The sequence below is a fragment of the Urocitellus parryii genome, chromosome 7, assembly GCF_045843805.1.
Source record: "Urocitellus parryii isolate mUroPar1 chromosome 7, mUroPar1.hap1, whole genome shotgun sequence".
NCBI classification, from domain to species: domain Eukaryota; kingdom Metazoa; phylum Chordata; class Mammalia; order Rodentia; family Sciuridae; genus Urocitellus; species Urocitellus parryii.
In genome coordinates, this window is record NC_135537.1 from 17,148,208 (window position 1) to 17,169,894 (window position 21,687).

General features: G+C 39.1%; 1 protein-coding gene across 2 annotated transcripts in view; it reads right to left on the bottom strand.

The window, feature by feature from the left end:
- Positions 1-203: 203 nt before the first annotated feature.
- Positions 204-21,687, bottom strand: part of LOC144255674 (uncharacterized) — a 43,680-nt gene continuing 22,196 nt past the window's right edge. The window contains exon 4 of one of the 2 annotated variants that reach the window (XM_077800367.1): positions 204-1,648. In XM_077800367.1, coding sequence (XP_077656493.1) covers positions 204-1,648 — 1,445 coding nt within the window. Of the gene's footprint in view, positions 1,649-20,967; positions 21,375-21,687 lie in introns of those variants that run through there. The other variant, XR_013343869.1, reaches the window with a different exon arrangement.

The window sequence follows — 21,687 nt, forward strand, 5'->3', positions numbered from 1 at the left end:
AAAGCTCTGCCACCTTTTGTACATTTGTAGGGCTTCTCTCCAGTATGAGTTTTTCTGTGGCAAATAAGGTTTGATTTTTTACCAAAAGATTTGATACATTCTTTACATTTGTAGGGTTTCTCTCCAATGTGAGTTCTACTGTGGCGAATAAGGTCTGATTTTCGACCAAAAGCTTTGCCACAATCTTTACATTTGTAGGGCTTCTATCCAGTGTGAGTTTTTCTGTGGCAAGTAAGGTCTGATTTTCGACCAAAAGCTTTGCCACATTCTGTACATTTGTAGGGCTTCTCTCCAGTGTGAGTTCTCCTGTGGCAAGTAAGTTGTGATTTTCGACCAAAAGCTTTGCCACATTCTGTACATTTGTAGGGCTTCTCTCCAGTGTGAGTTCTGATGTGGCAAGTAAGGTCTGATTTTCGACCAAAAGCTTTGCCACATTCTGTACATTTGTAGGGTTTCTCTCCAGTGTGAGTTCTGATGTGGTAAATAAGGTCTGATTTTAGACCAAAAGCTTTGCCACAATCTTTACATTTGTAGGGCTTCTCTCCAGTGTGAGTTCTGCTATGGTAAATAAGGTTTGGTTTTCGACCAAAAGCTTTGCCACAATCGTTACATTTGTAGGGTTTCTCTCCAGTGTGAGTTCTACTGTGGCAAATTAGGGATGATTTTTGAACGAAAGCTTTGCCACATTCTGTACATTTGTAGGGCTTCTCTCCAGTGTGAGTTCTGATGTGGCAAATAAGCTCTGATTTTCGACCAAAAGCTTTGCCACAATCTTTACATTTGTAGGGCTTCTCTCCAGTGTGAGTTATCCTGTGGGAAATAAGGTTTGATTTTTTACCAAAAGCTTTGCCACAATCTTTACATTTGTAGGGCTTCTCTCCAGTGTGAGTTCTCATGTGGTGAATAAGGTCTGATTTTTGACATAAAGCTTTTCCACATTCTTTACATTTGTAGGGCAGCTCTCCAATGTGATTCCTCCTGTGGCGAATAAGGTTTGATGTGTCACCAAAAGCTTTGCCACATTCTGTACATTTGTAGGGCTTCTCTCCATTGTGAGTTCTGATGTGGCAAGTAAGGTGTGATTTTAGACCAAAAGCTTTGCCACAATCTTTACATTTGTAGGGTTTCTCTCCAGTGTGAGTTCTGCTGTGGTAAATAAGGTGTGATTTTTGACCAAAAGCTTTGCCACAATCTTTACATTTGTAGGGTTTCTCTCCAGTGTGAGTTCTGCTGTGGCAAATAAGGTATGATTTTTGACCAAAAGCTTTGCCACAATTTTTACATTTGTAGGGTTTCTCTCCAGTGTGAGTTCTCCTGTGGCAAATAAGGTATGATTTTTTACCAAAAGCTTTGCCACAATCTTTACATTTGTAGGGCTTCTCTCCAGTGTGAGTTCTTCTGTGGCAAATAAGGTTTGATTTTTTACCAAAAGCTTTGCCACAATCTTTACATTTGTAGGGCTTCTCTCCAGTGTGAGTTCTGCTGTGGCAAATAAGGTTTGATTTTTTACCAAAAGCTTTGCCACAATCTTTACATTTGTAGGACTTCTCTCCAGTGTGAGTTATCCTGTGGCAAATAAGGTTTGATTTTTTACCAAAAGCTTTGCCACAATCTTTACATTTGTAGGGCTTCTCTCCATTGTGGGTTCCTCTGTGGTAAATAAGACCTTTTTTTTTACTAAAAGCTTTGCGACATTCTTTATATTTGTAGGGCTTCTCTCCAGTATAAATTCTCTGGTGATGAACAAGGCCTGATTTTTTATATGATTTCTGGTGTTCACTCTCAGTTGTATTTTTCCATGTTTTCTTTTGTGGTAAATAGTCAAGATCACAACTTCCATATTTTGCACTTATCACTTCATGTAATATATGTTGTATTCCCTTTTCTAGTGAATATTCTTGGATATGATTAGGATTCATGGCCAGGAAGGCCAAGTTTCTATAGTTCTCTAGCATCACATCTCTATATAAATTTTTCTGAGCAGGCTGAAGGCATTCCCACTCCTCTTCAGTAAAATCAATGGCTATATCCATAAATGTTAACAGTTCCATTTCCTGGCTCTCAGGGTTCTCAGCGTTCTCCCTGTGGCTTGTTTTCAGATTCTGCATAGCACAGACACCTGGACTCCGGATCAGGACAGAAGCCTACAAAAAGATTTTAAAAAATGCCATTTTTATGTTTAGACAGGGTCTCACTAAGTTGCTAAGGCTGGCCTTGAACTTGTGATCCTCCTGTTTCAGCCTCCTGAGTTGTTGGTATTATAGCTGTGTGCCACTCTGCCTGACAACTTCAATCATTTGATTAAGGTAGTGTCTACTATGCCTCTTTACTGTAAAATCATTATTTTTTCTTCTGTAATTAATAATGATTTGGGGGGAGGCACTTTATGACTACACAATATCTAATTCCTCATTAAATTGTTACAGGAATTTGTGGATTTTTATCTTAATGGATTATCATCCATTATTATTTATTTAATCATTTTTGTTCACTATTATTTTGACATTCAAATTATGTCCAATTTGATTAGAGGGAGCTCCTACAAGCTGGCATCGATGTCCTACTTATACAGTCCCATCATTCTTTGAAAAATTTCCTCTTTCTGGCAATATATGTTATACGCTCATCCTGTATTTCCCTGCCCCAGTTCTGAAACTGTCCATTTCTTCAAGGCTCCCTGATTTCTTTTGGTAAACAATGGTGTTTAGAAAACAAAAAATAGGTTGGGTATAGTGGCACACACCTGTAACCCCAGAGACTCAGGAGGCTGAGGCAGAAGGATCACAAGTTTTAGGCCTGCCAAGGTAACTCAGCAAGGCCTTCAGCAACAGAGTGGGACTCTGTCTCAAAATAAAAAACAAAAAAAGATGAGGATGTGGCTCAGTGGTAAAGTGCCTTGGGGTTCAATCCTTGGTACCAAAAAGCAAAATAAGAAATAGGCAGTAGGGTACATTCATTGTTACCAGTGTGATGGTGTTCCCAGGACCTCTGAGTGGCCAAAGCTCAGGAATATATGCACATAAAATTTACTGATTCTTACACATATACTCTATTTCTTCCTATCTCGCTCTCTCTCCCCTCCCCCGGCTCCATATACACACATATATATTTATATCTATACCCAAACCAGGGGTTCACACTCATATTTCCAACTCTAATACCACAAGGTTCATCCTAGTTTTCTCCCCTTCCCATATTTATAAGTTCCTTTTCCAACAGTGAGAAAGCTGGCTCCCATACCTCCAATATATTTACTTACTGATCAAATCCCTACATATTAACCACTTGCCATCACTGCCCCATTTCACCCTCAGATTTCCTCTGATTTGGGCTACAGCTCTCCACTACTCACTCTGATATGGAAACCCACCTTAATCAATCCTTTCTAACTGCTTCTGGACTAAACTGTTCTATAAGGAAAGAGAAAAATTAAGAAGAAAAAGAGTACATTTTTAAAAAATATTTATTTATTTTTTAGTTGTAGTTGCCCACAATACCTTTACTTATATGTGGTGCTGAGGATAGAACCCAGGACCTCGCCTATGCTAGGCGAGCACTTTACCACTGACCATGACCCCAGCCCAGAGTACAGATTTTTAATGCTTTAAATTTTCACATCTAGTTCATAATAATAATAAGGTACAAAGGAAATTATGTTCTTTCTAAGTTGACTATTGGAGTACCAGAAATTAGCTGACAAACTGGTAGTAACAAAAACTTAACTTTAAAAAAGAATAAGCTACTAGAGATATTGTTAAAACCAAAGCTGTAAATCTCTAAAAAAAAAATGAACAGTATCTATCCTTTCCTACTGTCTCCTCTCAGTACTTACAAATAAGGTACCTAAAATGTAGTAGAATAATGCTTTCTGAACCAATAATGAATGGAAGTTGCTAAAATAGTGAGTGAATTAATAACTTGTTAAATAAGGTAGATGTCAAAAACATCTGCTTACCTGTTTGACTGCAAGTCAAAAACATAGATATTTCCTTGATGGTCCCCAGCAATTAAGCAATCGCCTGAGCCATCAAAAGCCACATTCAGAAATCTTAAAGTTTTTGGATGATAATCAGAAGTGTTATGAATGATGTTCACTATAATTCTGTCAAAACAAAACAAAAAAACAATATTAAATTCTACACCAAATATTATCTGACATATCAAAAAGATTTATAGTATATATTATATTATATATAAAATGTAATATATATATATGTACAAACTTTGAAGTTTTTTTGCCTACCTACTCTTCTCCTGTTGCAATTCCTTCTCTCGCCTATAACCAATCTTACAATTTTTTTTTTCTGTTTTTGGTACCAGTGACTGACCCCAGAGGTGCTTAACCACTGAGCCACATCCCAGCCCTTTTTACTTTTTGAGACAGGGTCTCACTGAGCTGCTTAGGGCCTTGCTAAGATGCTAAGGCTGACTTTGAACTTGCTAAGATGCCTCAGCCTCCCAAGCTGCCAGGATTACAGGTGAGTGCCACTTGGCTACTTAAAAGTGATTTTTGAAAAGAATTCAGAAAATTATTCAATATCAAAGTAGTTACTATGCATTTATTCATCAAACACTTGAAAACTTACTCTATGACAGACACTGAATAAGCCAGGAATTAAGAATATCTGATAACATGACTCCTGTTATCATGGAACTGAGTTTAGTAGTAAAAACAGGCGTTTAAAAAATACATATAAACAGTATTTATAAGTTATGATAATATGACAGACAATAGGATATATTTTTTGTTGTTTTTGTAACAGAAAAGGGTCCAAAGTGAATTAAACGTACATGAGTTCTATTTTCACTTCTAATAGATCTACCATAATACCTAAGCAGGTGTGTTCCCAAAGGATATGGATCACTGCTACTTCATTACTATATCTCAGCACCTGGCGCTGAATACCTGGCCCACAATACACAACAAGCGCCCAATATATGCCTGCTGAGGCAACTGGGGGCAAAGCTCAGTGGCACTGAGTGGGGTTTGGGGAAAATAACTGCTAAATGAATGAAGGCTTAAGACATTCTTTTAAAACCCACATTAATCAGACTCTTAGTCCAAAGATTAAATTTATTTTTTAAAAAGTATACTATAAAGGGGCTGGGGATGTGACTCAAGCGGTATCGCGCTCGCCTGGCATGCGTGTGGCCCGGGTTCGATCCTCAGCACCACATACAAACAAAGATGTTGTGTCCGCCAAATACTAAAAAAAAGAAACATTAAAATTCTCTCTCTCTCTCTCTCTCTCTCTCTCTCTCTCTCTTCCTCTCCCGCTCTCTCACTCTTTCTTTAAAAAAAAAAAGTATACTATAAAAATATACAAAATGCTTAAGAGGTTATTGAAAAACATTTTAACCTTAGATTTTAAACAGATGATATATGCATACATGTAAACACAATTAAAAGAAAAAAATGGAAGAAAAGGAAAAACCTATATATAGGAAAAAAGGATGAACACATCCAAATAATAGCAGTCATTTGCAGGTAACAGAAGTATGAATGATTTCCCTCTTCTTTCTATTTTCCTATATTTTATACATATTAGTTAGTGATCACATGCTATTTTCATGGACAAACCTTATTAAGAATGTACAGCTATATTATCTAAAGTTACTATTTTTTGAAAGGGGGATTCTGTATAATACATCTGCTGAAAGAAAGCCATTTATAAAACGTCCATCATGAAATAACTCAAGACAATATATGTGTGCAAATTCTGATCCTGAAGACCAAAACAAACACATTCTTTACTGCAACAATAATTTTTAATCATGTAATTTTATTTTTACAAAATTTTTAATTTTAATTAGAAATATCTATCTTCATAAAACTCATTAAAGTATACTAAATTGAATTATGTGAAAATATTTTCTTCATGTTTATCTAAACACCAGCTTTTAAAACACATTAGAAGCAACAACAAAATTCTTTTTTTTTTTTTTTTGGTAATAGCTATAAAGCAAGAAAAATGACTTTTATAATCTTGAACCTTTACTTAGTTATACGTTTTATCCCCTGTTGAGATCACAGTAGTCTTTACAACAAAAATCAATCTTTTTTTTTTTTTTAAGAGAGAGTGAGGAGAGAGAGAGAGAGAGAATTTTAATATTTTATTTCTTAGTTCTCGGCAGACACAACATCTTTGTTGGTATGTGGTGCTGAGGATCGAACCCGGGCCGCACGCATGCCAGGCGAGTGCGCTACCGCTTGAGCCACATCCCCAGCCCCAACAAAAATCAATCTTTTTAACACAACTTTAAATGAGCTGAAGTCTAGTCTATTTTGGAGCCATTCTAACATGGAGTAAGGTGGGAGGCAGAGCCTTACCTCAGGTAAGACATAGCTCTTCACAAATAACACAATACAATATTACATCTGAAACATGAATCAAAGAAAGGCTAAGAGAGCTTTTTAAACTTTCTTTGTGTGGAAAAAGTGGCAGAATGCTTCCATGTTTTACAATGTCACCTTTAAACAGATCAGGCACTCCTTATTACCTTCCAAAAATACATTTAAATTCCTGTTTCAGTGTAAAGAGCAACACAAAGTTGTATATATAACTGACAATAGGTTACTTTATCCAGTTATAAAACATCAAATGACATGAATAAATACCAATCAAATTTTTTATTTCTATGCAAATCTGAAGCTTTTGCTACAGATAATTTTGGTTTAAAGAACACCAACTTGTCAAAGTAACTAAGTTTAACTTCTGAAGTACAATTTAGAATACATATTGTACGGTAACAATAATCACAGGTCTGCATGGGTGAACAAAAAAAAAATCAAAGGATAGCCTTAAATCTCTTATACACTTAGGAAACAGTGTTAATGATCAGAAATTGACTTAGACAAAGCAAACAGATATAAGACAGGTCTTCAAATGATAGTGTGGCCCTTCTATGTCAGATACATTGTATAAAAGAGAGCACTTATTATTTATCTTGCTAGTAAACTTACATAAACTTTCATTTTATTTTTTTTGTATTTCTTTTTTTTTCAAAGAGAGAGTGAGAGAGTAGAGAGAGAGAGAGAGAGAGAGAGAGAGATAATTTTTAATATTTATTTTTTAGTTCTTGGCGGACTCAACATCTTTGTTGGTATGTGGTGCTGAGGATCGAACCCGGGCCGCACGCATGGCAGGCGAGCGCGCTACCGCTTGAGCCACATCCCCAGCCCTAAACTTTCATTTTATATACTTTTTCTTAGCACTTAAACAAGGCTAAGACAGATATAGTTATCAAATGCATACATATACCTAGTTACATATATTTTGGGTATCAACCATTATTATAACCTAAATAACACTAGTTTGTTTTTACTTGTTACAAAGCAAACATTTAAGACTTTAAAACAGGTAAAAACCCTTTAAGATTTCCTTTCGCCAAGTAACAAAAACCTAACAAATACAAGAAAATTATCTCAATAGATAAGAGCAGGTCATTGTTTCAGACTTTGCTTCATATTAGTACATTAAAGTTCAAATAACTTTAACTGTGCTAATTATAGCCAATTTAATCACAAACACAAACTTTTTGAGATTTACCTTCTGTAATATATTTTAACATTCACAACTTTACATCCTTAGTTTTGTCCTCTTTCATCTTGGCCTCTAGCCCAAGAATATTACTTTGCCAGATAAAATACTTTCTCCTCCAGAAACATTTCTTTAACCTTCTAATTTTCTATACTAAAATATATTTCCATACCTATAACTTTCTTCTGTTTTTTTCTAGTCTGGGACCCTTTCTTAAATCTATATTATGAAACAGTCCTTATGAATATTATTTGTGCATTTAATTCACACAACAAATTTCTTCCCAGGAGAGGGATGGACAACCTAGCAAATACCAAAGAAAAACAAAAAACAAAACAAACAAACAAAAAATCCTGTGCCTTAATCTTTTTTCCCCCAGAGTCATTCAAGGGGTTGGAGTGCAGGATCTTTCTGAGACTGACCTTCTCCCTTATCATTATCACACTGCCATCAACTTTAAGTGAATTCCCCACTATCAACTGTATATAGAGACTCCTTTGGGGCCTTTTTAGATACTAGGTATATTGACATGCAATGAAAGAGGCCCTTTCTATCCTTTTCTTTAGGCTTCCTTAAAGATGCAACAGCAGACTTCTTACACTGCTTATTTTTGTATATTCCCCAAGGGATTAAAAACACAAAATTGTGTAGTAAAATAACTTCAAAATACTTCCTGACCATCAAAATTCAGAGAGAAGGAGCTGAGGCTGTGGCTCAGTGGTAGAGCACTGGGTAGAGCATGTGTGAGGCACTGGGTTCGATTCTCAGTACCACATATAAGTAAATAAATAAAATAAAGGTCTATACATCTAAAAAAAATATTTAAAAAAAACTTAGAGAGCAGACAACTTTCTCCTCCAGTCTTTTTTCTATAGCATTACATCTTCTGATGACAAAATTAAATGATCATTGTTCAAAATATGGGAAAAAAAAAAACACCACAAATCCTACCATCTAAATGTAACTCAGGACTAATAGCACCATTTTGTCCCTGATTCTTCATTTAAATCATACACAAAAGCTACTCAGGAGGCTGAGGCAGGAGGATCTCAAGTACCAGGCCAGTTTGGGCAACTCAGCAATACTGTTTCAAAATAAAAATTTAAAAGAGCTGGGGACATAGCTCATTGGTTTAAGTGCCCCTAGGTTCAATTTTTCTTTCCTGGAAAGAAAAAAAAAATCACACATCACTATCCATTTTCAAGCAATTTCAATTGCTCATAGGTTGCCTGACAGTTTCCCAGTTCATGAACATAAGAACATCAAGTTTTTACTGAGCATCAAACTTATAAGACAACAGTGTCTAGTAAATCTGCCTGATTGGGCTTACAGTGATAACTGGTCTAAAATCACAGAAGGTGCACATCAACACTTCCTTCAGCTAAATGCCTCTACCTCCATACTCAGTGCTCTCTTCCTCTTTCAACTCCATAAACAATGGGTTTTAATAAACAACAACAACAAAAAAAGAAAACCATGTTTTGATGGAATAAACAACAAGGAGGTGTGAAAACCTTGCATGCATATCTACTTGGTAACAGCAAGAAAAAGAACAGGTGGATTGGCTCTAACTCTTGGAACACTTAGAAACTACCAGAGGCAGGGGTACTATTTATATAAACTCCAAAACTAGAAAGGAAAAACCTCTCCACTTTAAGCAAAATTTTTTATCCCACGGAGTGAACAGGACAGAGGAATTGATAAAAAGGATAGACAGCAACTGGAAACCAAACAAGTGGCTGCTCCAGCACTGTGCAGTGGACATACAAAGTAAGCCAGCGTGTTGATCTGCTGAGGAGCAACCAAAATCAACAAAAAACCTACTAGAATAAGAAACACTGAAACATGAACCCAAGCGTTACTGCAAAGTCTGCGACAATCCTAGGACATTTCCCTGACGCAAGAAGTAATGGGAACCCAAATGGTCCCACTTCCACTGAAGTCATGCAAGAGAGCTGGGCCCTCAAACAGCGCAGAAAACTGGGAAAAGAATGAAAAGTATCTCTGGCTGTACTAGAAGGCCCTCAGCATTATAGAAGCAACCCTCTGCCCCTCATGTACACATCTACACCTAAACTCCAGACGACTGTTAGTTTGTTTTGCTCCACTGCTCTCCTAGAGTGTTTAGAAGTGTACCTGGCACACAGCAGGTGCTCAACAAATAGCTAATGAATAGCTAATACATGCAATGATTTGAGGATGGATAAACTTCAATTTCTGTACTAAAGGGTACGTTCCCCTTCCCTCATCCCTCCTGGAGTTCTTTTCCAGCGGTGACAAATATTTACTGAGCACGCACTACATGCCAGAAGTGCCATCAGGACACTATGATAATTAAAGCGGGACAGCGCTGGCTCTCTCGTGAGCGGCGCAAATTCCCTTAGGTAAATCTGAGAACTTCCTGCTCCAGCTGCACGGTGGCCGGGACCAAATCCGGAAGGGTGTCAGAGAGGACCACTCCTCCTGAGGTCCCCCAACCCAGGGATTCTGGGCAGAATCAGGGTCAGGATCAGGGTCCGAACCCGAACCCCTGCCCGGCCCTCGTGTCCCTTCCCAAGACGGCTCCTCACACTCCCCTCCAGACACGGACCCGCGCCCTCCCGCCTTTACCCGTCCCGAGTGAGCGGCGATGGCTTGCGGTGCCATATCTTGCCGCTCTCCTTGTTGCCCAGCTCGGTGCTCTGCATGTCCAAGCCTACTTTCGGCCGCCGCCGATCGGCTCAGTAACTGTCCCGGCACCTTCCCGGCAGGCTCCGCGCTCCCGGCCCGGGAAATTCGAGCGCCCGCCGCGGCGTTCCGGGTCCCCGTGGACCGTTCCAACCGCGTGTGGGACGCCCCTTTCTATTTACAACTAATCGGGAGGCGGATTCCTCCTAAACTCCACACAGGCTACCCCTCCAGACAATGGGATGGCCCAACGACCTTCTCGCGTAGGCTCCGCCCCCTACAGAGGTCGGTCCCCAGGACCCCAAAGCCTTCTGGGAATGGTAGTTTTCTGCAGATGAAGCGTGGGAATGCTTGTCTTTTGGGACCCTTGAGGGGGTTTTAGGCTGCCAACAGAGGCAAGGTCCCTCTCTTCCATTATAAACTGCATTTAGGGATTGTACAGAGATAAACGCATTGAGGATTGAAGAGTTTATTTCCTAGGACTTTGAGGCTCCAAAGCATCCTATAGATGAATAGTTTATTCTTCTTCACCTTTTCATCATCCGTATTATTTTTTCAATTCCACAATCTGACAAGAGGTTTCCATATGGTGATGTACAGTCCACCCCTGGCAGTCCCGCAAAGCAATGTCATCAACAGCCGGTTGTGTTAACGTCAGAGTTATTTTTTTTTTGTTTTGTTGTGTTAAGTTTTCTTAGCCCTTCTGTAGTGCATAATAGGTATGGGGTATTCTTTTATGTATTATACCAATATATTGACTCATTTAATTATCATACCAAACTTACAATTTAGGTAGCACTATTATCCCACTTTTATGTAGGTTTTCCTGAGGCTGTCCCAACAAATAACCACACACTTGCTGGTATAAATCAATAGAAATTTATTTTCTTAGAATTCTAGGCACCTTAAATCCAAAATCTCAGTTTCAGCAGCCTCTCCAAGAGGCTCTAGGCAAGGTTCCTCCCATGCCTATTTTAGCTTCATGTGGAGGCTCGCTTAGTTGGCTTGTGACCACATCACTCCATTGTCTGCTTCCATGGTCACATAGCTTTCTCTTCCAGGATATGCATCTTCTTTTCCGTCACCTTCAGCTTTTATCTATGTAAAAATAAAAGGAAAGTCATGATGAAAGCAACATTAAAAGAGCTTTTCAGCATGGTGCCTGGAGAAGCCATTAAGAGACAGGTCTGTGTATCTCTCATTGCTGGATCCCTGGGAACACAAACTATGGCTCACCGTCACACTTAACTGAGATATAACTGACACTTGGTAAATTTCATATATTTGGAATGTGCAGTTTTATAAGTTTTAACATAAGTCCCCCCCCCAAAAAAAATCACTAAAACAAGATAATGAAGACAGCCATCACCCCTGAAAATTTCCTCATATATCTGAGGGAGATATAGAAGGGCAGTCAGGGTAAAATGGGAAGTGAGGAGGTCAGGGTCAGGGCCAGAATAAAGGAGCACAGAGAGGGTCTTCTGACAAGGTCAATTTCCTGCTGACGAAAGTGCTTGTGTACACAAGCATGGGACCCAATCAGACAGACACTTCCATACTCATGCTCCTAAGCGGGGGATTCAATAGAAAAGAGATGAGTGGACAGAGGGGGTACCAATCACTAACAAGTGAGGAGCACATGGACATGGGAGGAGATAAAGAAAGATGGAAAGTCAAAAGACCATAAAAAGAAGAAGTCAAAAGTCCCCCAGAGACTCTGGACAAGTCTCTCTCAATCTCTGTCATTTTTTTGATAATTCTACTTCTTACTTGCTATCTCTGTGTCCTGTTCTTCAATTTTTTTTTTTTTTTGCTGAACAGAGACAACAAACCCAGCACCTCTATAGACAGTAACATAGCTTTGTAACCTGTTTCTATTCCCACCCCTCCTATCCCACAAGCAACTGCTGATTTGTTATACATCTCTTAAATTAGTTAATATTTTCTAGATATATATATGAGTTCATAAACCTTTCCTTCTCGGTCTCTCTCCTCTCTCCCTTTCTCTCTTCTCTCTGTGTCAATCTTCTGGCTTCATTCCTTCACTATGAACTTGAGATCATTATTTTGAGATTCATTTGTATTGTTGGGGTACTAATAGTTCATGTTTTTATTGCTGAGTAATATTTCATAGTACTGATATACCATAACTTGTTTATCATTCACCTACTGATGAACCTTGGAGTTGTTTCCTGTTTGGGGCTATTCCACATAAAGCTGCTATAAATATTTCTATGTAAGTCTTGGTATGAATATATGCTTTCATTTCTCTTGGGCAAATTACTAGAAGTGGAATAGTTGGGTCATGCATAGGCCTAGATTTAACATTTTAAGAAACTGTCAAATGAACTATAATGAACCTTTATCATTTGACCACTCTAGGAGTATAGTGGTATCTGTGCTGATTTTAATTTCCATTTCTGAACTGATAAATGATGTTCAGCATCTTTTCATGTGATTATTTGTCTTTTGATATATCCTTGGTGAGACATCTGGTCGAGTCTTTTGCCTAATTTTTAATTGCGATGTTTGTTTCCTTATTATTGAGTTTTGAGGGTTCTATATATATCCTAGATACAAACCCTTCATCATACATGTGCTTTATAAATATCTTTTCCCAGTCTGTGGCTTGTTTTTTTCCTTCTCTTAGCAGTGATTGTCCAAAAAAAATATTTATCAACTGATCTTCATCAGTATTAATCTTTCTTTCCTTTTATGGACTGTGCTTTTTGGTGTCATATTTAAGACATCATTACCTGGATTAAGATCACAAAGATTTCCTCAACTGTTTTCTTATTGGGATGTATTTCAAACACACCCTTAGAGGGTTGGAAAGTTGTACACAGAAGAGATTTTTAGTTGTTTCTTTGCAGAGTCCTCTATCCTTGCCGTCTCACCAACTATACTTTGACTGTGGAAGGATGCTTTCTTTTTTGTTGTGATAATATATAGTTGGGAGAGAGAAGTATTGCCAATTTGTTGAAGCTTAATTGACATTTTGATTGCCCAACATCTAAGCATCTTTTCTGTTTGGGAAAGTTCCAAGATATTTGGAAAGTAAAGAAAGACAGCTTATTCTCTTTCCCAATTCCTTGGCAACCGTTTCTATGCTTCCCCCAAAGCAAAGGCCAGTCAAATGTTAGTAAGCAAATTAAGTAGCACACTAACAAAAACTATTAAAATATAATTAAAGAACTTTACTGCAGTCTCTCTGCGAACATCAAAGAGGAAGTAATTAATAACCTTTCAGCAAACGTCTTAAAATGCCCTTTCCCACCTTCTTCAGGCAGGCTGAACTGTTATGCCACAATAATTAAGAACTCAAATTCTCAATGGCCTAAAACAACTCCTTATATCTGGGTGTTGAGCTCATCTTAGTCTCTTGTGGATGCAGGCTAATGGAGTTGCCATTATTTCAGAGTTTTTTGTTTATATGCCAGGAGGAAAAAAATGGTTTTAGAGAGTTTCACACAAGCAATGAAATGCTCTAGAACAGAAATGACATCATTACTTTTGCACTCACTACCAGAACTATGGCCCCATCTAAACACAAAGGGCAAGGAAGTGCAATCCCACTAAATAAGTTATGTGCAGTTACATTAATGCTGTAAAAACAAAAAACAAGACAAAGCAAACAAACAAAAAAACAGCAAATAAAAAAAACCACCAAAACTCTGCAGCATTCAATGATAAACATTTATTACTCATGTATCTGGACCAGCCAGCTGTCCCTCCTGATCTTGGCTGGTCTCACATGTCTGGGGGGCTTCTGATTGATAGTTTTATAATCTGGCCTCATTTAGGGAAACTGGGGCAACTTGACTCTGTCCCAAGTGTCTCTCACCTGGTGCCTCATCCTGGTGCAGGCTAGTCAAGGTGTGTTTTCATGGCAGTGACAATGGTGTGGATGAGCAAACAGGCACGCAATATGTATAGGCTTGGAGCTGGCATGTTATCACTTGTACCTCTTTCAAATGGCCAAGTAAGTGGCTGGCTGAGTCCAGGGACAGAGTACTATGTTCTCCTCATTTCAGGAAAGCATTAAGAAGTTTCACAGTGGTCATGGATCTGGGCAGAAGTGGAGAATGGGGACCATCGTGCAACCTACAATAACTACTAAGTGTTTAGACAGAGGAAGAACCCAAATATTTGGTGAACAGAATTGACAACTCTTACATCATCCCTGTTTCCCAGTATCTAAAGTACACCTCCACAAACCTCTGGGCTTCTCTCCTTCTCTTCTTTTCTAAAAGCTTCCTTAAAGCCCATAGAACACCAGGGTTCCTATCTCTCACTTTTTTGTTATATGATTCAACTTTGTCTTTCTTTAAACCCCCCACCCCTATTAACAGCAGTTGCAGACAAAAGAATCTAGAGGCTAACCCAGAGCTATCATCTTTCCTCTTTAAAATGTGGAAAAGATGATAGACTCACGGAATTTAATCTTTCCCTTCTATCCCTGTCACATACTCACTAGTTGTGTGATTCACTGATTAATGTAACCTGCCCGTGTTTGATTGTTAACTCCATAAAAGCAAGGACCTCCCCAGAATGTAGCATAGAGCCTGACACAAAAAAAGAGGACAAAATAAATTTGTTGAGGGGAGGCATTCACTTGTTTTATGCCTCCTGGCATCTGACACAGTGCCAGACACATGGTAAACACTGAAAACATGTTTTTTAAAAATACTTACTTGAGCTATGATTTAAACTTAAACTACTCCAGACTATGTTTTTAAAATTAAAAGAATGCCAAGTAGCAGTTAAAAAGGGGAAAGCAATAAGAAGATTGAGTTTATGATCCTCGCTCAGCCACTAAATAGTTGCATGATTTTAGGTAAGTCAAAACTTCCTGAGTTCCAACTTTCTCATATGCAAATAGCAGGAATGGGATAGTTCCTTGTTAACCCCCTTCCACATCCATTTCTATATAATATACAGTTTGGAAGCTTATCTATGCCTTCCTTGAAATTCTTATGTGCACTTATAAAGAAAATACCATTTTATATTTTCAGATAGGCATCCAGAGGACCACAACCAGACACATGTTTACACATATTATTTCCTCCTGACACACATAATAACTTGGATGCACTTCATTATAATCAATGTCAAGTTCAGGATTTCTGAATGAGATTTCTGTTTTGTTGGAGACAGGCTCTTCTCCTTATTTCACTATTTCCTTTGCGATATCTTACAACACACATCTGACATGTCACTTTATTTTGACTTTTGTAACAAACCTAAACAAACCCTGACCACCTATTCTTTACACCTCTACTCTTGTGTTCCCCCAATACAAACAATTTTTGATATCACAATTTGGGGACAGTTATGCAACTCAATGACTCTTCAAATACTGGCTTTTGAACTATTCTTTAAAGACCTAAGGCTTACAAATGACGTGTCTTTAAATTTCTTCCCATCACATTTGGTAAAGAGCCTGGATTAGACCTTCCGTCCACAGGTAGGCCATGTCTTGCTCTTATCATTCATCTTTGATTCAATCATCAGCTGGTCTTTATCTATTATTTTGAATGCCAATTACTTGTCAGACACTGTACAAGGAGCTGAGCTGCAGTGGACAAATAAGATGAGTTCTTTGTCCTTGGAAAGCTCACAGCTTACAATGTAATAAGAGGTACATGGAGAAATGGATGTGTTAATGTAACACCGTGTGATCAGTGCTATAATTAAGGTATGGGTACATTTGAGAGAAGGGAGCAATGAATTCTCTGGGGAAAAAGAGAGCTGTGAAAAAGAGGGGTGACATTCAAGTTGGGCCTGGAAGGATGAGGTGAAAAAGGCTTTCTGCACAAAAGGAAGACTTAGTTTTGTAGGCTTCTTATTTCCACAATATAAATATTTACACAATATAAATAAAAACCCAAAGTGTGACATGTTTGTTGTTGCTCATTAGTTTTAATTTTTTTTTTTTAGTTGTAGATGGACAAAATACCCTATTTTATTTATTTATTTTTATGTGGTGCTGAGGATCAAACCCAGTGCCTTACACATGCTAGGCAAGTGCTCTACCACTGAACCACAACCTCAGCCCAAAGTGTGACTTCTTGACACGTGGAGCTGAAAAACTGTCTCAGAATCCAGGTCTCTCTAATGTTCCCTTGTTTCTCTCCTAAGCACAGGTGGGGTTTTCTCTGAAGTGCTCTTATCTGAGAAAATTAATTCCAAAAGAAATATAATTTCTTAAAGTCCCACCCTAGGAATCTCATTAAATACTGTAACCAGGAAAGATTTAGACACCTGGGAACAGAGGAAACTGAAAGTTGTCACCATGGGCTGAGGAGTGTAACAGAGTGTAACTCAATGGTAGAGCACTTGCCTAGCATGTGCAAAACCCTGGGTTCCATCCCCAGCACTGCAAAATTGTCTCTGTATTCATACAGGCTTTTTAAAAAATTTGTTTACTTAATTATACATGACAGCAGAATGCATTTCAATTTGTTGTACACAAATATAGCACAACATTTTAATTCTCTGGTTGTACACGATATAGACTCGGACTATTTGTGTAATCATATATGTACTTAGGATAATGATGTCCATCTCATTCCACCATCTTTCCTGCCCCATTCCTCCTCTCCTCCCCACACTTCCCTTTGCCCAATCCAAATTTCCTCCATTCTTCCCAATTGGGCCCCCCCCCATTATGGATCAGCATCCAGTAATCAGAGAAAACATTTGGCCTTTGGTTTTTTTTGGGATTAGCTTACTTGGCTTAGCATGATGTTCTCCGACTCCATCCAGATACCTGCAAATGCCATAATTTTATTCTCTTTTATTTATTTATTTATTTAAAGTCAGGTTTCTTTATTAGGGTACAAAGGTAAAATATATGATCCAAAGATTTTATTCTCTTTTAATGTTGAGTAATATTCTACTGTGTATATGTATCACAGTTTCTTTATCTATTCATCTATTGATGGGCATCTAGGTTGTTTCAAACAAGTTTTTCATCAGTTCTTCTGAAGGCAGCTCCCAGAATTTACCTGAGAGACTTTATTTGCAAAATAAGACAAATTTTGTTTGTTGTGGAGTTCCTCACCTTCCTTTTCCAGATCTTGTTGATGCCTGCCTCCCCATTTCTCCCTTATGAAGCATTTTTTAGTTTTTGTATTTTGCATGGCTCCTGTATACATATGCATGTAAATATGTTTAACATTATTCTTGTCTCTTTCTAAGCCTAGCATTGTTGTAGGGGTGTTGGCAATGCTTTGAGCAGGAAAGGATTTCCCCCGACTTTTTCTGCACTCTACATATCCTATCCCGCATTGCTGAGAGCCATTGCCAAGTAGGAATGACGCATCAAAATTTCCTTGCCAGCGTACCCCATGTTGCTTAGAGGAAGGACTCGTGGAAATGGACTTGCCTCGGACACTTTGCAGTGACATTGCATGTATGTTTGAGAAAGGTGACCCTGCTCAAGGACCAGGGTGGATCCGGGTTTAAGGAGGATCCTACTGGATTAGGGTGGATCCGGGTTTAGGGTGGATCAGGTTTTAGGGAGTATCCCGCTCCTTGGGTTTAGGGCATTCCCAGTTTAGGACAATCTGGGTTTAGGGCGGTTCCAGGTTTAAGGTTATTCCTGCTGGGAATAGGGCGTATCCTGCAGCCTGAGTTCCCCTTGAGTTCTCCTGGGATTCAAAAAGTATTTGGGATTCAAAGCCTGGTGGAGTATGTGAATTTTGCGGCAGAACTTGGATTTCCCCAGAACGTGTTTGTAGAGGGCCGGTGTGAGTTCGGGAATAAAGAATTGCTGTTTGAATCTACAAGGTGTGTGGTGGCTCCTGATTCTGTGCCCAGCCAGACTGTGGCACCACATAATACAATAATTTTGTCCTCATTTTACTAATGAGGAAGCTGAGCCTTGCCAAGGTCACAGAGCTAAAAAGCCAAGATTCAAATCTAGACCTAGCTGGCTGCCTTATATCGCCCTGCCTCTTGTATGCTTCTCTGTCCTTTTAGGGGCCACGTTGGTGTGATTCTATGTCTTCCAAAGACCCATTGCCCAAACCAGAAAAGAATTTATCACTAGCCTGGGTTAAAACTCTCTGGGAATCTTTATAAGAAGATTTTGTTTCATCCTCTGCTAAAAAATAATTTATTTGCATATTAAAAGGAATCTTGTTGGTAAACAGAGGATTTCAATTTTAAAATAATAACATAGCACAAAGCAAGTTGGGCTGTGGAAGAGTGTGGGAGGATTATAATGACAGTCTACTCCCTGCACAACCCTCCAGCCTATCCCCCAGAAATGTACCGCTTTCTCCCAAACACTTGCAGAAACTGACACCTTAGCCTCCCCCTCACTGGTCATATGATTGGTCTAGGGGTGGAGCCTGACTCGAATGAGCCAATCAGAACCCTCCCTGAGATTTTTTTTTTTTTTTGCATGAGACGGAAGAATGCAAGTCTCAGCCCAGGAGCTCCCAGAATAACTTCAATTTTGTAGTGAGAGTCAATTTAAGAGAATTTCTGATGCTCAAGGGAAAGCAGGAAAAAAAAAAAAAAGCCATGGTAAGTGGTCATCTTGGCCGCATTTATGTCCCTTGTTCTGACTGTCCCAGAAGCTCACCTGACCCCCTGTCTTTGCTGTACTCTGGTTACCTGAGCTAGGACTGGCCTTGTATTTCTAAAGTAGGAACTGGAAAGGGGAAAAAACAACGAGAGATGGCTTCAGGAGATGATGATGCAAGGGGGCAAGGCTGGAAGGATGAAAAGGGGCTGGCAAGGGAGAGGAGAAGTGAGAGGAGGAAAGGGCATCTGCAGAAAGGCAGGGGGTTGTGCAGCAAAGTGGTACCTTCCAGAAACCAGAGTTACTGTGTTCATCGCAAGAGCAGGAGGCACAGGCATTATACAAAGTACACACAAAGTGCTTAGCACTTGGAGACCGCTAATGACAACAATAATAATGGCAATAACAATGACTATTATCGTTGGGTGTGGGTAAATGGCGAGAGAATAAGAGTAAGAGACAGGCAAACATCAGGACATAAAACCACTCAGACTGCCATTCTAAGGAGTTGGGGTGTTATCCTGAAAGGTTCTAGGGAAACTCTGGATACATCCCTCAGACTGCAGCGGTGTTAAAATTAGTTCCAGGCTTGAGGCAGAAAGAGGGTGAGGAGTTGGGGTTGGGGGAAGGAGCTGTTGTTTGAGACAAAAAGTCATAAAGAGCTGTTGAAGGAAAGGCAACAGAAGGCAACAGCTGGATGACAAGCAGAGCTGACGCTGCAGAAGAAACTTCTGTTTCATCCGTGCTGCAGAAATATGTGTCATGCTGCCAGCTGATGCAAGCCCAGGCAATGTTTTCCATTTCCTAGATGACTTAGCTAGTTGGCCTTACGAGAGGGAGGACAGAGGCAGAAGCCACTGTAGGTGAATATGACATAGGGCACCTCCCTCCAGCTTTAATATGAGTCAGAACTGGGAAAAAAAAAATCAAAGGGATGTGTTCCAAGCTGCTTAAATAAATATTCATGCCCAGGTGTTCTCATAAAACATACATGAAAGCAACCAAGGGCAGTTTTTCATGTTTAATCAAAAGGATTTGGCACCTACAGCTGAAATAGTACAATATCAGAAGAGAGGGAAAATGTGATGTTGATCTTGACTGGCAGCAAGTTGGTGCCCACATCCAATGAGAAAACTGCTGACATAGACTAGTGTTTCTAAAAGGCCTTCTCCACACCATAGGAAGGAGGAGGCTCTCTGGTCTATGACAGAATGGGCTGTGCCTGCAATTTCCAGTCTTTACAGCCCTTCCAGGTGGCCAGAGAGGAAAAGGGTGTGGAGTTAGCAGACTGTGTACATCTAAAGTTGTCTTGAGGGGCTGGGGATGTGGCTCAAGCGGTAGCGCGCTCGCCTGGCATGCGTGCGGCCCAGGTTCGATCCTCAGCATCACATTCAAACAGAGATGTTGTGTCCACCGAAAACTAGAAAATAAATATTAAAAAATAAAAAAAATAAATAAAGTTGTCTTGAGGAGCCTGGTCACTCTAGGGACACTTGGGCTTGTATGCTACTGCATACTCCATCTTATGGAGGAGGCATAATTTCATAATTCCCTACTTGTTGACAATTAGATTAAAAAATATTTACAACCTCTGTGCCAGACAAATTAATTTCTGATTGTGTTATTGCAGGCATTAGTATACCCAGTTTGGGAAGGTTCTGTTGGCTAAGTTAAACATGTAGTATTATACTGTGCAGGTGCCCGCCTGCCCTGGGCAGAGGGCTGTGGAGTCAGAGAACACTGGGAATATCTCATGCGGCCTTGGTAATCAGCCTTGATTCATAGGCTTCTAATAACATTTGTGGGCTCAGAGGACAGGCTATCAATCAAGTGTGACATGATGCCAGTAAACCATGAATAAAAGGCCTCTACTTGCTCTAAAGGAGGAAGAGAAACTGATTGAACTAAGCATTTATTGTCCAGTAAAATGTTCCAGGGCAGCATAGCATCTTTCCTTGAGTGGCCATCCTGAAGAGTGCGTGAGAGAGAGGCCACAGACCAATGTAAGGTGATGATCAGCAAGAAATCAGCACCTAACAGGCCCCTTCTCAGTCAAATTTCATGATATAATTGCACAGATACAAGACACAACCTCAGGAGTACAGATAAAAATAAAATGCAGTATGATAATTAAGAAGTATTTATTACCTTTTTAAGCCGTAATTTATTTTTTAATTTTTGAAATTAATTTATTTGTTCTAATTTGTTATACAGGACACCAGATTCATTCATAGTACACAAATGGAGCACACGTAATTTATTTTTAATGTAAGTTTATATAATTTAATTTTAAATAACAGCTGTGTTTAATAATTGACTCGATAATTCCAGAAAATTTAGCGGTTGGCTCCTATAAGCCAATAGGAGCTGGTTCCTACATTGTATCTCTTACTTGCTTTCACCAACTTAAACATTTGATGATTTGATAATGTTCTGTTGTCTACCTCTGTGTAGTAAACCACCTCAAAACTTTTGACTTAAAGCAGTGATGATTTCCTGTTTGTCTCGATTCTGGGCTCAGGTGAGCAGTTCTGCTCCACATGGTATAGCTTAGGTCACTCATGGTTGCATTTAATAGAAGCTCAGCTGGAGCTAGGACATCTGAAATGGCTCTTCATCCATCATTGCCTCTTTTTTTTTTTTTAAGAGAGAGATAGAGAGAGAATTTCAATATTTATTTTTCAGTTGTTGGCGGACACAACATCTTTGTTTGCATGTCTTCTCCAGGTAAATTGTTCTATTCCTCATGATACCAAGATTACATTTGCTCTTTTTACAAAGGGAATGTTCTTTCAACAGTTCAATAAATTCTAACTGTGCACCTACTTGTAGACAAGAACTGTCCTGGGTGCTGGGCTATAATGATGAACAAAACAATGCTGTACATGCATGGAGCTTCCTTTCTAGTTAGAGAGACAGACAGTAAGCAAATCAGAGAATAAG